Consider the following 16,344-nt stretch of genomic DNA (forward strand, 5'->3'; position numbering starts at 1 on the left):
CATAAGGTCTAGCCTAGAATTTCTGCATTGCATGTTGTGTTGAGTAGCAGCTTTCAATTCATCTGGTGCATGTAGTTTATTGACAAGTATTTTCTCTTCGAAATAACAAAGAATAATCACAAACCAGAAGGTTGGGTGGCCAAGCTGGCTATGTCATTAAACAATCCTGAGAAATGACATCCATGAAAGTTCTTGCTCTAGATATACTTGGCCAATTTCATTGAAACCATAAATGCCCTGAATTAATGCTAAATGTTCAAATCTGGGAAAAGGAACGCCTAATAATCAGAATTCACTGTCATTGTATTTCCCTCTTCATAGAGACATGAGCAAATTGCACCAAAATTTGTTATGCAGCATGACAGTATTACACATTCAAAGTGAAGGAGGTACTCATGAAGTTATCATGGATTGCTATCCAACCGCTAACAAATGTTTAGTTTATTTACACAGACAGATGGAAATGTGCTTCATTACTCCTAATTCATTCCTTGCACAATCAAATCTCAAAAGGATGACAATTTAAATCAAAGTGCAATGGCCTTTGCTCAGTATGATCTGAGATACCTTGTACAGGATCATGCTTTAATGCAGGACAACAAAGACTGCTCATTACATCCTCAATATTCTCATGCATTTGAGCAATGTACACACCTCTTGGTAGAATATTTACCAATGTTCTCCCTCTTGTCTTGTCTAAAAAAAAATATCAGCTTTCTTTACCTGGGTCTGAATTTTGAATTGTTTGGCTTCAAAACAAATCCAAGAAGTCTCTAAATGGTCACTCAACAGACTAAAAATAAAAGCTAAATTCTCAGATAAAGGAAAGGCACATTAAATAATATATTAGATATCCCTCTAACAGATGGGATGGTGATGACCGAATTGCCTTTAATCAAGGAGTGCTTCCTGAAACTAAACAACTGCTGTCAATGACTGACAATGTAAAAATTACAGTAATTAATTATGAGGTATGCAGACTTAGAGAATAATTAATGTAATTTATGCTTAATTACTACAAAGTATTTGAAACTTATTTAAATTGTATTGTGACATTAAATTAATGTGTATTTATTTATTTATTGGACCTATACCTATTACAAACCATTCTCTGTGAAAAAATAAAATGAGAAACGTAATCTAAGATATAAACGCTCTATGCAAATATAAAAAAATATATATAATTGAATCTGCATTAACATAACTGAAACAACAAAAATTCAAACACTTCACTTGAAAATGACTTAAATTAATAACCAAGTCATTTGGCAAATCTGTTAAAACATTTGTATGTTTCAAAGAAAATTTGTAAAATATTATTAATTTGTATTATAGCATACCTGGTACTGAAAGAAGCCTATTGTGTGTGTGTGTGTTTCTATATATGCTTCTTTGTCTTAACCTCATATGATATTTGTAAATGAGTGTCACTGGCATAGAAGCAATGTCACTCATCTGAAGTCTTCTATGAAAGTATGCCTCTTTTTAAATTGAGATCTTTACCTAATAAAGTCAGTTTTCAATTAATGCACTGTGTTTGTGTAGTTCTATTTAATATAGCAATTAGCATTATAATACTTAATAAATGGCGAAAGAATAATTAAGAAAGTATTCTAGGTCTTAATTTTCACTGGTCTATAATCTACATACCTCACACAACATACCCCTCATCTATCTCAGTTATGACACTAAAACATTTAACCTCAGTTACAGAATATTTCTGATCTTTTAAAATGCTTCATAATTTATGACCTCTGGTTGTTAAATCACCTTCACTGTGAGGAGTTAATACTGCTTCTGTTATGTATTATTTGTCAAAGATCTGTTTGATAATAATGCGGGTGACGTTTTGGTATGTCCAATAATCTATAACTAAATACCTCTCTCTCTCTCTCTCACATAGTTTGAGGAATATTTGTCTAATGATTCATCTTTTCTCCACTAATTATAGTAAATAGTAATTACAAATAAGTTAATGCCCAGAGCCCAATCCATTTGCTGGTGGTCTCTGGCAGCAAAAGTTAATGTATAAAAATTTGAAGGAACAAAAAAATGTTAATGAGATGATTTTCTGTGGAGAATGAAAAATTCAAAATTTTGGACACTTGCTCATCTCCAAAACACTGAACTTTTCACTCCTCAGGAGAAATCAACTCAACAGCAATTTATTTTTTCTACCAACTTTTACAGAACAATTCATTTGGTTTCTAGGAATTTCTAACTGGTTTACATGTCAGAGAAGTATAATAGTTTTCAACAAACCTTTATAGCATGGAAAATCAAGGAAGATTATTGTGTAATGCCTGAATTGGTGATAATGTGTAAATAACAGTCGTTGATTATACAATTTAATTAAAATAAAACCAGTTAGTGCACAACAGATTTATGTTAATATCAGCCAATATACTTTTCTCATGACTTGGGTTCAAACTCAGTCGTTGCCATTACATGTCTTACCATCAAGTAACTTGAAGAAAAGATGGATTTTCTAAATTACTTTTTAATTTTATCAAAAGAGAGAGGAGTCAAAAAGATAAATACATTGCTGGCTGTTTCAAAGTAAATAAAAAAATTGATTTTTCTCAACTGTTACTTATTTAAAGAATTAACAATAAGTAAGGGTTAAAAAATTGCTAAAAAGCTTTAAAAGAATGACAAAATAGGTTAAGGTCTTCATTAATTGTATTTTAAATTAGATCTTCCGATCATTTAGAAATAGGATAGTCTTTTTAAAGATTCTTTTACAGCTAGATGTCTTTATTAACCATTAACCACTTTTTAAACTATCAAGTAGGATTTAGATCTGCATATCAAATAAGTCTTTTGTCTTGGTCCAAAACTCTGAAAAATAACTGTTGTAAATTTTGAACTCTCAATCATATTTTCTGCAGTCCAGTACCTTAACTTCACAGCTATTGTACTTTATATATAATGAATGCAATTGTATTTTCTTTCTTTTGCAAATTATGATTATTCTCTGATTAACCAGTAGAATTTAGTATCAACAAAAACAATGAAATAATGTAGCACCTAATTTTATTCTAATTACTTTTCTAAAATTTTAAGTACTTCAAAAGTAAGCAATGTTTCCACTGCACTATTTTCTCTAGCAAAAGTAGATAGGTCACCTTCTTTAGCTAGATATGAAGTGCTTAAATTAATTTTGTTATAGAAAGCAAGTATGTTAGGTGAACAAGTGCTACATTGCAAAAAGGTAGGAACCTTGACTGAGGTAGAATAAAGGAAAGCATATATAATTTAACTTCAACTAACCTTCAAGATTTAGGTTATCAGATCAAATGGCTAAGGAGGAGGAGGTTACAGAAGAATTTTAAAAAACCTTAGATAGCGCCTGTGCCTGTATGTATGTCTACTGAGTGCATGGTAAATACCTAAGTTTGTATATTTATGTATATGAATATATGATTTAAAGGTATATGGATATATTTACTTACATTTATATTTACATACAGATATATATAGATATAAACATATATAATTTTGTTGTCTGGGGAGTGTCATATTGCCCTGATATACTTAACATACCAATTAAATTTCCACTCATTTATTTATTTATTTTTTGTCTGTTACAAAAAGCTTTTTCATTGCTTTTGCAACTTTATCAATGGATATCAACTCTGTACATTATCAAAGCAGCATTCCTTTGGTCTGTTAGAGATTTTGTTTCATGTGTGTGTGTGTGTGTGTGTGTGTGTGTGTGTGTGTGTGTGTGTGTGTGTGTGTGTGTGTGTGTGTGTGTGTGTGTGTGTGTGTGTGTGCAGGAGTGGGTGTGTGGCAAGTAGCTTGCTTACCAACCACATGGTTCTGAGTTCAGTTCCGCTGTGAGGCAAGTGTTTTCTACTATAGCCTTGGGCTAACCAAAGCCTTGTGAGTGGATTTGGTAGGCAGAAACTGAAAGAAGCCTGTCGTGTGTGTGTGTGTGTATATATATATATATATATATATATATATATATATATATGTATATATATATATATATATATATATATATATATATATATATATATATATATATGTTTGTGTGTATGTGTTTGTCCCCACACCATCCCTTGACAAAACCGATGTTGGCATGTCTACATCCCCGTAACTTGACGGTTCGGCAAAAAAGACTGATAGAATAAGTACAAGGCTTACAAAGAATAAGTCCTGGGGTCGATTTGTTCAACTAAAGGCGGTGCTCTAGCATGGCTGCAGTCAAATGACTGAAACAAATCAAAGATTAAAAGAAAAAAAGAATTCATGTGTTTGTGTGTGTTTGTGTATGTATGTGTGTATTAGTGTGTGTGTGTGTGTACCTCTGCTTCCTTGCATGTGTGTGTTTGAGTGTGTCTATGTGTATGAGTTTGTGTTATTATGTACATGCATCTGTTATGTATGGATGTGTGTCTCCAAATGTTTTTGTATGTATATATGGTCATGTGTTTCTGTCTCCTTTTGTGTGCTTGTCTGTCCGTATTACCTACATACCTTCCTACCTACCTATGTATCTATCTGTCTAGCTACATATCTATTTATCTACCCACTTATTTACTTACTTATCTGCCTATTTGCCAATGTACCTATGAACGTATACTGTGTGTGTATAGGAGTATCTCTACCTTCTACATGTATTTCCTCTTTAGTACAGGGAACGTTTCATTTATGAGGATGTATTCTTGCATTTGTCTAAATGGTGGGTCCTTTAGGTGCTTGGATAAAATGTAGATGCCAATTAGTCCCAGTATGCCTCCATGTTGGTCTTTGGCATGTTGATAGAGTATGGAGGGCTGTTTCTTGTCATCATAGTGCCTCAAGTCCTCGCTTACTCTCTCCACTATACTCCTAGAGGCCTCTCCAATGTGTGCCATATTTCTGTCCTTACAAACACCTTCTATGCACCTTATGTTATAGACTAGATTTCTAGTTTTACAGCTGTTGCCAGGGTTAATCTTACTCACTATGCAATTCGTATTAGTGCTTGTGGTATTTTTAAACCAGTAAATTTTACATAACTGTAATCAGATGGAGCTCCCTGGCTTCTCAACAACCTTGATGTTGAGTTTGTTCTCCTTCAGAGCCTTCCTAAATCTAATTCCTCATGAGGTGTGACCTCTATAAATATCATTCCTTGATATTTGTCAGCCCTGTACCATATGTTCACTTTGTTTGCTTTGTCACAAACCATCTGTATACTATTCCAGTCTTTATTTCTGTATCTAGGGTGGGTATCACTAGTTCCATTACATATGATGTTATCTTTCTGGCTCCCCTGTATACACGAATCCTATCGTTCTGGTTGTATCCAGAGAATTGCATGTGGTGCAAGAAGTTCTGTATATGTTTAAAAATAAATGAGTGGAAATTGAATTGGTGAGTGTGTTAGTGTGTTAAGGCAAGATGATTCTCCCCAGACACAACAAAATTTGTTTCAACACACGAATTCCTATAAAGAACCTTGCAAACCAGATAGAAAAACGAAGTAATGATTTTAATTTTGTTTGGTTTACAGTCACGGGTGGTTTATCAACAAGAAGGAGAAAGAAATTTTCATGCTTTTTATCAGGTAAGCTTTAATGTTACAATTATATACAAATATATATTTATATACAAATATATAAATATAATTCATCCTTATTATTGAATGTCTGTATAACCTTCCTCACAAATCAATTCCTAATATTTCAAAAACAACCTAACATTAACAAAAAATATATTTCTACTTCTTAACATAAACTAACATCAACAAACAAACATTCAAATGAGGATTATTATTATGTTAGCATCCAGTTTTTCTAAACTGGCATATATTTAGAAATTGGTATATATCAATGCAGTATCTTAAAGTATTAGTCACTTCATAATTGAAAAATAGTTTTGTGTTACGTGACTGAAATGTTTTGTTCAAAGGAATAAACTTTGAGTAAATCTCCACAACTTCCAAAGCAATTTCCATTTTTGACCAATGAATGCATTCATCATTGCTATTTTATTACTAGAGTGTTACTCATCATAAGACTAGTAACTTTGGAAGTATATTCTTGCCACCATGGACATCAGGAAATATGACATACATACAATAATTAGAATTTAACCTGTATCAAATTTCTTGGTGCTACAACAAAATGATATAAAAAAAGAAAGAAAGAAAATATAGGTGCAGGCATGGCTGTGTGGTAAGAAGCTTGCTTCCCAACCACACGGTTCTAGGTTCAGTCTCACTGCATGGCACTTTGGGCAGGCGTCTTCTACCGTAGCTTCAAGCCAACCAAATCCTTATGAGTGGATTTGGCCAACAGAAACTGAAAGAAGCCTGTAGTGTGTGGGGGGGGGGGGCTGCACATGCATGCAACTGTGTTTGCCCCACTACCAATACTGCTTGACAACCGGCACTGGTGTGTTTACATCCCCATACTTAGTGGTTTGGCAAGGGAAATGAAGAGTGTAAATACCAAGCTATAAAAAAAAAGAATAAATACTGTAGTTGATACATTCAACTAAAAATTTTTCAAGGTAGTGCCCCAGCACGGCCACTGTCTAATGACTGAAACAAGACAAAGATAACCTTAAACTAAAATAAAATAAAACAAATTTCTCATTTGTACATGTTTGTGATTTTCTAAATTTTCTTAATGAAGTTATTGCCTACTCCATTAAAACTTACCTCTACAAAATTTCTTTAAAAAATGTGTATTTTCCAGAAAGTTATCATTGCCTGCTACCAAGCCTCATATATACGATCATCTTGTACCTTTCTGTATTTCTTTTTAACTTTCACTCTTCACCTTTCTCACCATGTAAAACCTAACTGAGGAAATCAATCAACCAACATCTATATCAGCTATTATTATATAAAGATCCATTTTTCCATGCTGGCATGAACTAGTTTGGTTGTTTTCAGAATACCATATTATCATTCTTCCTGATCTTTTCAATATCTCTCCACATGCACCATTCGAGCGTGGTCATTGCCAGTGCCACACCATTCAAGCATGGTCATTGCCAGTGCCGCCTAACTGGCTCCCGTGCTGGTGACACATAAAAAGCACCATTCAAGTGTGGTCAATGCCAGTACCGCCTGACTGGCCCTCATGCCAGTGGCTTGTAAAAAGCACCCACTACACTCTCAGAGTGGTTGGTGTTAGGAAAGGTATCCTCTGTAGAACCTTTCCAGATCAGAGTGGAGCCTGGTGCAGCCTCCTGGCTTGCGAGTCCTCAGTCAAACCGTCCAACCCATCTATCTCTATCTCTCAGTCTCACTATAACCTTTCATCATCTGACACAAGATCACCTCCTCCAATGCCCCCTCTCCTCTCAAAGAATCCATGTCTTGCAAGTTACTTGGTGACCCTGCCAGTGCTGGTGCCACTTAAAAAGCATTCAGTTGACACTGTAAAGTGGTTGGCATTTGGAAGAGCATCCAGCTGTAAAAAACATACCAAACTGACCTTCCCTATGTTTGTGTCACATAAAAAGTACTCGGTTCACTCTGTGGAGTGGTTGGTGTTAGGAAGGGCATCCAACCATAAAAACCCTGCCAAAACAGACAGAAGTCTGGTGCAGGCTCCTGCCTGGCCAGCTCCTGTCAAACCATCCAACCCATGCCAGCATGGAAGGAGATGGTTAAACGATTATAATGACCCCCACTACTAATTAGCTCAGCTAGGTAAACAGAAACAAACAAAGCTAAATGGCTAATCTGAACATTTATGTAATTCCTTTCATCAATTATCCTTCTCCAAACATTTGGTACTTTTAAATCCCTAGTTTGCATTTAGACAGGCATTGATTTCTCTTTACCTCTTACCTATCAACTGCACATGATATTCCAGTGCCTCAAAATTTTTTCATTTCTCTTGCCATTATTTTAATAAGTAATGAAATACTGCACTGATTTTTCATAGAACACAGAGAGGCTTTCCAGATGGTACTGTCTATGATTCACTGCCATCAGGACATTTCTTTCAACATTTGTGATACAGCATCACTCATGAAGCAAAATCTCCATTAATCTATCTCCACAAGTGCTGTTCATATTTGTGTTACTTTTTCACCAAAAGCAGAAACAGATAGGGGCTACATTTTAATGTTTTCTCTGATACCTTACCTCTCTAACTTTAAACACTAACCAGGTTGACTGCTTTCCATTGCAGCAGTTTAATTTCAAATAATAGCCATGTACTATATGTCATTTCACTAACTCTACATTTTTTTATACATATTTTGCTTTTGAAAGAAACTAATTTTTATAATTTATTTTTGATTGAAGATTCATAGTGTACCAGCTTGGCCAACATAATTATAGTTTGAATCAGGTTTTATTTCTGTGTTTTGCTAGCTTTTGTTTGGTGCATCTGAAAGTAAACTGAAAGAACTGGGTCTTGAGAGGAATGCAGCTCACTACCATTATATTAACCAAGGAGGAGAACAGAAAGTAAGTTTTTTTAAACATTTTCTTCTTTCCTCCTCTATTTAGATTATAAGAGAGAAGTGTCAAGTCATTGAAATGTTTATTGGTTTGAATAATCTTGACATACTTTCTCCTATTGATTTATACAGTTTTAAGATTAGATATCAACTGAATGTGATTTTATTGTCATGTAATGCATTGTACTTGAAGTAGAAATATTGCTGGAACCTAGGCCAGACAACATGAAGCAGAAAATACATTCCAGTTATGTCATTCTGTTTTTAGTATATCTAGGATCTATCGGCCTATTGTCCTTTCATTTAAGTCAATAGGGTTGGATTCAGAGAAGTATTTGATTATTTCTAGCACATGAGACAATCACTGAGGCTCCCCCATTATCTTGTTCAGTATAATACAATATTGTAGAAGTACCGATGGTGTTTGGAGTGATTCCAATATCTTCTGGATTATTCTGGAAATTGATAAAGATCTGAAGGTTACAGTCTAGTCCACTATTTCTGTATAAATTGTTTAGGTGCTTCTGTATGCAGTTTCAGTCAATGAACTATTAAAGATAAGAATGTTACTTCACATTTTGTACTGTACTTCATCCTGACAAAGGTACTTTATTCTCAAAGCTCCAGTCCAGTCTGCTCAACAGTAAAAATGTAGAGAGAGGAAATGTAACACACCACTGTAAATAATGGAAACCACTTGTTGGCTAGAAGTGGGTGAGGGGGCAGTCCATCTTGGGTAACATTTTTGGAGGGTATCAATTTCTAAGAGCTTCGTCATGGGATAGCAGCCATTATCTCTGCCTGTGCCCCTCAGCCAGAGCTACCCAATGGACAAAAAGACCGATTTTATGACACCTTCTTGCAAACTACCTCATTGACGAATGACAGGGACCTTCTCTTTGTGGCTTGTAACTTCAATGGACATGTTGAACAACATACAAGGGGGTTCCATGATGTACATGGAGGCTAGTTTTGGTTCCCACAATGAGGAGGGGATCGGGCTGCTGGAGTTCTGTGATGCAAATGATCTTATGGTTTACAATACTAACTTCAGGAAACCTGCCAGTCACCTAGTCATCTACTGTTCTGGCAGACACATTAGCCAAATTGACTACATCCTCATCAGAAAAAGGGAAAGATGGCTGCTTATTAATGCCAAAACCTTCCCAGGCGAAGAATGTACCCCACAACATAGACTGGTAGTTAGCGACTTCAGGATCAGGGCCAAATGGATGCCCAGAAGACGACCAGCATGGAGGAGAAGGGTCTGGAAGCTTAAAGATCCTGTGAATGGACAGAGATTTAGAGACATTACTCAAAGCCTTTGACGAAATAGAAGGGGATATAGCTTCACATGATGTAGAAGACAACTGTAGGTTTCTACAGGACAACCTGCTGAAGGCCACTGACCAGATCTGTGGATAGTGCAAAGTCCCATCTCGACCCAAAATAACATGGTAGTGGAACAATGTTGTTGACAGGGCTATTAGAGAAAAGAAACAGGCTTGGAAGGACTGGAAGAACGGTGGTAGCAGGGAGTTGTATCAGGCTGCCAGAAGGGAAGCTAGGAGACAGGTTTATTTAGCCAGAGGGGAAGCAGAAAAGAAAGAATTGGCCAATGTTCTGCATCGTGAGGACCAAAGATTTGAGGTATTTCGTGTTGCAAGACAGTGTGTGAGAGAGAATGGTGATGTCGTAGGAGAGAAATGTGTCCACATGGATGATGGTTCACTTGCACTAAATGAGGCTGCAAAGAGAGAGGTTTGGAGACACCACTATGAAAGGTTGCTAAATGAAGAGAATGAATGGGAAAAAGAGTCAGCCAAATGTTGACCCAACAGAGGGACCAACTATCTAAACTGATAGTACCTTGGTGGATAAAGCAATTAAGGGTATAAAGACAGGGAAAGCCCCCAGCCCATCAGGAATCACTGCAGAGATGCTCAAAATATCTGGCGGTGTTGGCTATAACCCAGTTACCCATATAGTTAACCAGGTGATACACGAAGGAGTCATACCCAATGACTGGTGTAGCAGCACCATAGTCAACTGCTACAAAGGTAAAGTGATGCTTTAGACACAAACAATTTCAGAGGTAGCAAGTTGTTAGGTAATGAAGGTCACAGAGAGGGTCATAGACCAACTAATTAGGGAGAGAGTCAGTTTAGATATGAGATGCAGTTTGGGTTCATGCCAGGGAAAAGCACCACTTATGCTATATTTCTGGTAAGACAGCTGCAGGAGAAATACCTAGCCAAAGATAAACCTCTGTACCTGGCTTTCATTGACATGGAGAAAGCCTTTGACAGGGTCCCCCTGATCCCTTATCTGGTGGTCAATGAGGAAACTAGGGATAGATGAATGGTTAGTGAGAGCTGTGCAAGCCATGTACAGGGACGCCATCAGTAAGGTGAGGGTTGGCAACGAGTACAGGGAAGAATTCCAGGTAGAGATAGGGGTCCACCAAGGTTCATTCCTCAGCTCCCTCCTATTTTTCATAGTCCTCCAGGCAATAACAGAGGAATTCAAAACAGGATGCCCCTGGGAGCTCCTCTATGCTGATGACCTTGCTCTAATTGTTGAGTCCCTATCAGAACTAGAGAAATTTCAGGTGTGGAAGCAAGGATTAGAATCGAAGGGCCTTAGAGTCAACCTAGCTAAAACCAAAGTCCAAATAAGTAGGAAGGCAGACAAACCACAAATCCCTTCAGGTAGATAGCCCTGCTCAATCTGTAGAAAAGGCATAGGTAGACACTCTATAAGATGTACCCAGTGTAAGCTATGGACACATAAGAGGTGCAGCAATATCAAAGGAAGGCTAACTAAGAAGATAGTTTTTGTACGTGGCAGATGCTCAGGAGCAATAAATACTGAAAATGTGCAGAGAACAACTTCCGCCACATTTCAGGGTGAAAAACTAGAAGTAGTTGATAGCTTCCATTACCTAGGTGACCAAGTCAGTAGCGGGGGAGGGTGCGCTGAAAGTGTAGATGCTAGAATAAGAATAGCCTGGGTAAAGTTCAGAGAGCTCTTACCTCTGCTGGTGACAAAAGGCCTCTCGCTCAGAGTAAAAGGTAGACTGTATGATGCATGTGTTCGAACAGCCATGCTACATGGCAGTGAAACATGGGCTGTGACTGCTGAGGACATGCGTAACCTTGCAAGGAAATAAAGCCAGTATACTCCAATGGATGTGTAATATCAGTGTGCATACTCGACAGAGTGTAAGTACCTTGAGAGAAAAGTTGGACCTAAAAAGCATCAGATATGGTGTGCAAGAGAGACGATTGCGCTGGTATGGTCATGTGGCAAGAATGGATGAGGATAGCTGTGTGAAAAAGTGACAAAGCCTAGCGATTGAGGGAACCTGTGGAAGAGGTAGACCCAGGAAGGCCTGGGATGAGGTGGTGAAGCATGACCTTTGAACATTAGGCTTCACCAAGGGGAAATGACTTGTAACTGAGACCTTTGGAAATGTGCAGTTCGTGAGAAGACCCAGCAAGCCAAGTGAGACCATAACCCATGGGTGTAACCATCCCACTTATGCGTACCTTTCCTTCATTGGACACTAAACTCTACTTGCAAAGACCTGTTGAGGCAAGTGGAATCGAAATCTAATCAAATTCGATGACTGGCACCCATGACAGTGGAGTGCTATGAGCACCATCCGAGCATGATCCTTGCCAGAGCAGCTGACTGGCTTCCATTCCAGTGGCACATAAAAAGCACCATTCGTGTGTTGAAGGATATTCTGTCGTGTCTGGGGAGAGTCATTTTACCGGTGAGTGTGTTAAATTATATGGCACAAAAAGAAAATGACTCTCCCCAGACACAATAGAGTACTATTTTATATTTTATTAGTACCAGAGGATTATTACTAGTTTATATCTTTTGTAATTTTCTAGCTCTTACAATTTAGTCACTGTCCCTGTGACCCACCCATGTTATACCCCTGATCTCAGGTGTACTTTAATTAAGGATCATTTTTATCAATTTATGTAACAGTAAAACATTTGGGGAAAACATACCCTGTTGAATTTATCTCTCGCTAAAGTGGTTGAGTAGATCATTGTATAGTATTATTGAACTACCAGTTTGTATGTTAGGAATTCAATTTTATTCTGTTGTATGTTTAGAGTTCATTTGATTTGTTTTATGCATTCTGGTTGCATGAAATAATTAGATTGAGATTAGGTATTAGATTCCTTAATGATGCTGTAGATATTCTGAGATTATTGTTGTTAGTGGCAACAGAATCACATATGAAACTAACCAAATTTCACATGCTGCAGATATTATCTGCAATGGCAGTTGCATCTACTCATATATGTGACATACTACAGTATATAAGCAGTGTTCCAGCATGGCATTGACTCTAATAATTAAGACCAACTAAAGAATAGTATTATGCTTTTTATTTACCACATGATCATGTTAGTTAAAATATTCTTACATAAATTTTTATTGTACTCAAACTCTCTGGCTGACAAGCAGTCCCTCTATAAAACAAATCACAAAGCATTCATCTGTGAAATCTCTTTAACCCTTTATCATTCAGACTATTCTGTCAAATGTAATGCTTATTAACTCATTGTTTTGAATTAAACATGCATTATCATGTAGCTTCAAGATTTCAATGATGCAATTGTTTGTTTTTAAGAATGACATTATGGGTTCAGTGTGAGAGGTTTGATCTGGCCAATTTGAACATAAAACAAGTAGGATATTTTGGCTGGATATAGCTGGTTTAAAAGCTGAAGGGTTAAAAATAAGCATATGTATTAATTTTGAAACACTGTCCCACACGTAATAAAAAGTGAAAAATTGATTAAAAGAAAAAATATTAAATATTAAGGATTACATTAGAAGTGATTTTATTTAGCATGTTCCTGTTTAAAGGGGTTTTATAAAGGTGTTTGAGGGAGTTTACAATTCTCTTTATTTGTTAATTAGTATGACTATATTCCTAATGGCTTGAAACTAGTAAAAGTGGGTGCTTCTATGATTGTTAATGAAAGAAATATGAAATTCATAGTTTAAAACTTTCTAATTCATTAAATTTATTTTCAAAATCAGTTGCTTAAAACTATTTTTTCTTCTATATATATATATTTTTTTTCTATTTAATAGTAAAATTTTATGTCTCAATGTTTATTTTCTCTTAATGTTTTAAACCTTCATGTATGTGTTAGGAATCTGAAATTTGATTTTACTCACTGCTACAAACACTGCCAACTAGTGACCATGTTGTAATTGAGTTTGTCTCACAATGAAGCTTGTGGAAATGTTAGTGTTTTTACTGGTGAAAGATAATTTTATTGCAATTACACTTATATTCTGAAAGCATTCTCAAGTAGAGATTTTAAGAATAAGGCCAAGTCATACAATTACAGTTAGACACTGAATGTCCTGATACACAATTATGGTCTAGGGTTACAGGACTTTTGAAATGTGTTTATTTAAAAAGAATATATAACTGGACTTTATGAATTTGAAGAACTTATGTTGTGGTAGAGAATGCAGAATGGAAATATAGTTCAGAAATCCAAAATTGTCTTAATAATTCTAAACTTTTAGTTTTGGTAGTGATAAGAAACAAAATATTAAGAATATGATAGTTTGTTGAAATTTACCCAAAGAAACAACTACTTATTCAGTTTTTGGAATAATGTTTTAACCCTTTTTATACCCGCTGACTGGAGACAACCATCTGGTTCTATGATATAAATGTTGTTTTAAAATGCTCTAAATTAAAACCTATCACAATTTCATGTTTATTTATGTTCTAAGCACCAGCTTAATAATGACAATGTTATTTTACTAAATTCTTCATTATTTTCAAAATTGATTCAGACCAAGGCAGTGTATTTCAAAATAAATACGGTAACAAAAGAGTTAAATAATAATATCCTGTACAGAGTAGAACATAGACAGACATAGTATAGAAGCAGCTTCGTAAATATGCCTTAATGTATATTGTCCCTGTTAAAATATGTGAATCATGAAGTAAATATTAATCCATCTCTCAGTGAACAAAATAATTCTTTGAATGGACACATCTTTTTTGGTGATAAAATGCAAACCACATATGTTACATGCATTTTATTCTCTATCATTTTCTTAAAAATAATTTTATGTAAATTTATAGAATTTCCCATTTTGAAAATATAATTCCTCATTGCTTTTATGTAAAACTTCCTTGAAAACCCATAATTTATTTTTCATATTTATTTTTAGGTGAACTCAGTAAATGATCGCAAGGATTACCGGACTGTCATGGAAGCTATGAAAGCTTTATCTTTTAATTTTAAACACGTGGAAACCATTTGGAAGATTGCTACTGCCATTCTTCTTCTGGTATGTCCAATGAATTTTTTTAAGTTTTCCATTAAGTTCTTTCTTGTTATTCAACATAAAAATATTTTTTGTCTTATATTTTTGTAACAAAATACTGCAGTCATCCTGACTAATAGGGTCAGCTACATCCTGTTTAACATTATTTAATGAGGGTACTCCCCTCAGTTTCTTTTGCTAGCTATACCAATTTTGCTTTCAAAATAGAACCATTAATGATTCCAACAGTTTTATGGATGATTTATTTAGCTATTGGTATGTCCTACTTCATTAAAATAAGTATATGCCCCCCCCCCCCACACACACACACACAGTCTTACAAGGCAAGATATTAAGACTGGCAGTGTCAAATAGACTTAGTCACTGCATATGATGTGCAAACATAATGAAGGTATAAAAGGGGAAGATGGAAGACTAGATAGAGCAAGAGAAAAAGGAAAAGAAGAAATTTTCATCACCTTCTACAACAGATGGAGGCTGGCAACATGGTATGGTATATTGGAAATACACCTGATTATGTAAAATGCCTAATGCAGGTACCATGTGCAGGTACTTGAAAGGTTTTCTTCAAATAAGGTTCAACAATCAATTTTGTAGAACGCTCCAAACCAGCCACCAATGTTAAACATACCTTAGCTATATCCTAAGTGAATTACAAGAAATTAATAAATATAATAACAGATATGTTATTAATAACTGTATACTGAAAGAGATGTTATAATATTAATCACTAAATGTATGTTGTAATGGCTATGTTATTAATAATTATGTTTCATAGTAAATATGAGATATCCAAGAATCAATGTTAATTTTTTAACAGTAGTTTAGTGTGAAGTAGCAGACAATTGTAGTAGCTCATGTCACAAACCATTTGGTGTGACTGTCAATTCTATCTACTTTGTATTACCTCTCAATTTTGATAATGAGTTTCTTATACCTTATCTTTATTCTATTAAACCTTTAGTTACCAACCCGGCTGAAACTGGCTCTGGATCTGAGTACAAATGTCTTGTTTTCAGAAGTTTTGAAATAAAATCTTCCACCAAACCTTCGTCACAATTTATATTCCTAACACTAGCTGAATGATAATTAAGTTATTTTACTAAATTCTTTGTTATATTTAAAGTAACTGAAAGAAACACAGAGCATCTCAAAATAAATACAGTAACGACAGGGTTAAAGAAATTAACAAGATTCTAATTAGTCAAATTCTAAGTAATTTACTCTAATCAAGCATTGATCACTTAAGTGAACTGTAACTGTCATCCTTTAATCCTAAATCAACTCTTAACTGACCTTTAATCAAATACCTTCTTGCTATGACCCTCCTGTCTTTAAACACTTTGCAAAATACATTGTCTAGTATATCTTATGATTTATAAGCTGGAAGGGTGTATTTAAGGAAGTTTGGTTGCTATTGTGATCAACTGCATAGAAATTATCTTGTTGGCTCAATACTCCATAGCTGTTAACATTGGTTTCATTTCACTGAAACCTGTTAAACCCAAGATGTCTTCATTATTGTCTTCACTGTTTTACCTAAGTTCTTATTTAGTTTGATAGGTC

General features: G+C 35.3%; 1 protein-coding gene across 1 annotated transcript in view; it reads left to right on the forward strand.

The window, feature by feature from the left end:
- LOC106871031 (unconventional myosin-Id) overlaps window positions 1-16,344 on the forward strand; it is a 113,277-nt gene that overhangs the window by 45,973 nt on the left and 50,960 nt on the right. Inside the window, exons 4-6 of the mRNA XM_089358196.1 lie at window positions 5,471-5,563; window positions 8,336-8,431; window positions 14,662-14,781. Coding sequence (XP_089214322.1) covers window positions 5,471-5,563; window positions 8,336-8,431; window positions 14,662-14,781 — 309 coding nt within the window. The remainder of the gene's footprint in view (window positions 1-5,470; window positions 5,564-8,335; window positions 8,432-14,661; window positions 14,782-16,344) is intronic.

This window comes from Octopus bimaculoides, chromosome 9 (assembly GCF_046866305.1).
Source record: "Octopus bimaculoides isolate indiv1 chromosome 9, ASM4686630v1, whole genome shotgun sequence".
Taxonomy (NCBI): Eukaryota; Metazoa; Mollusca; class Cephalopoda; order Octopoda; family Octopodidae; genus Octopus; species Octopus bimaculoides.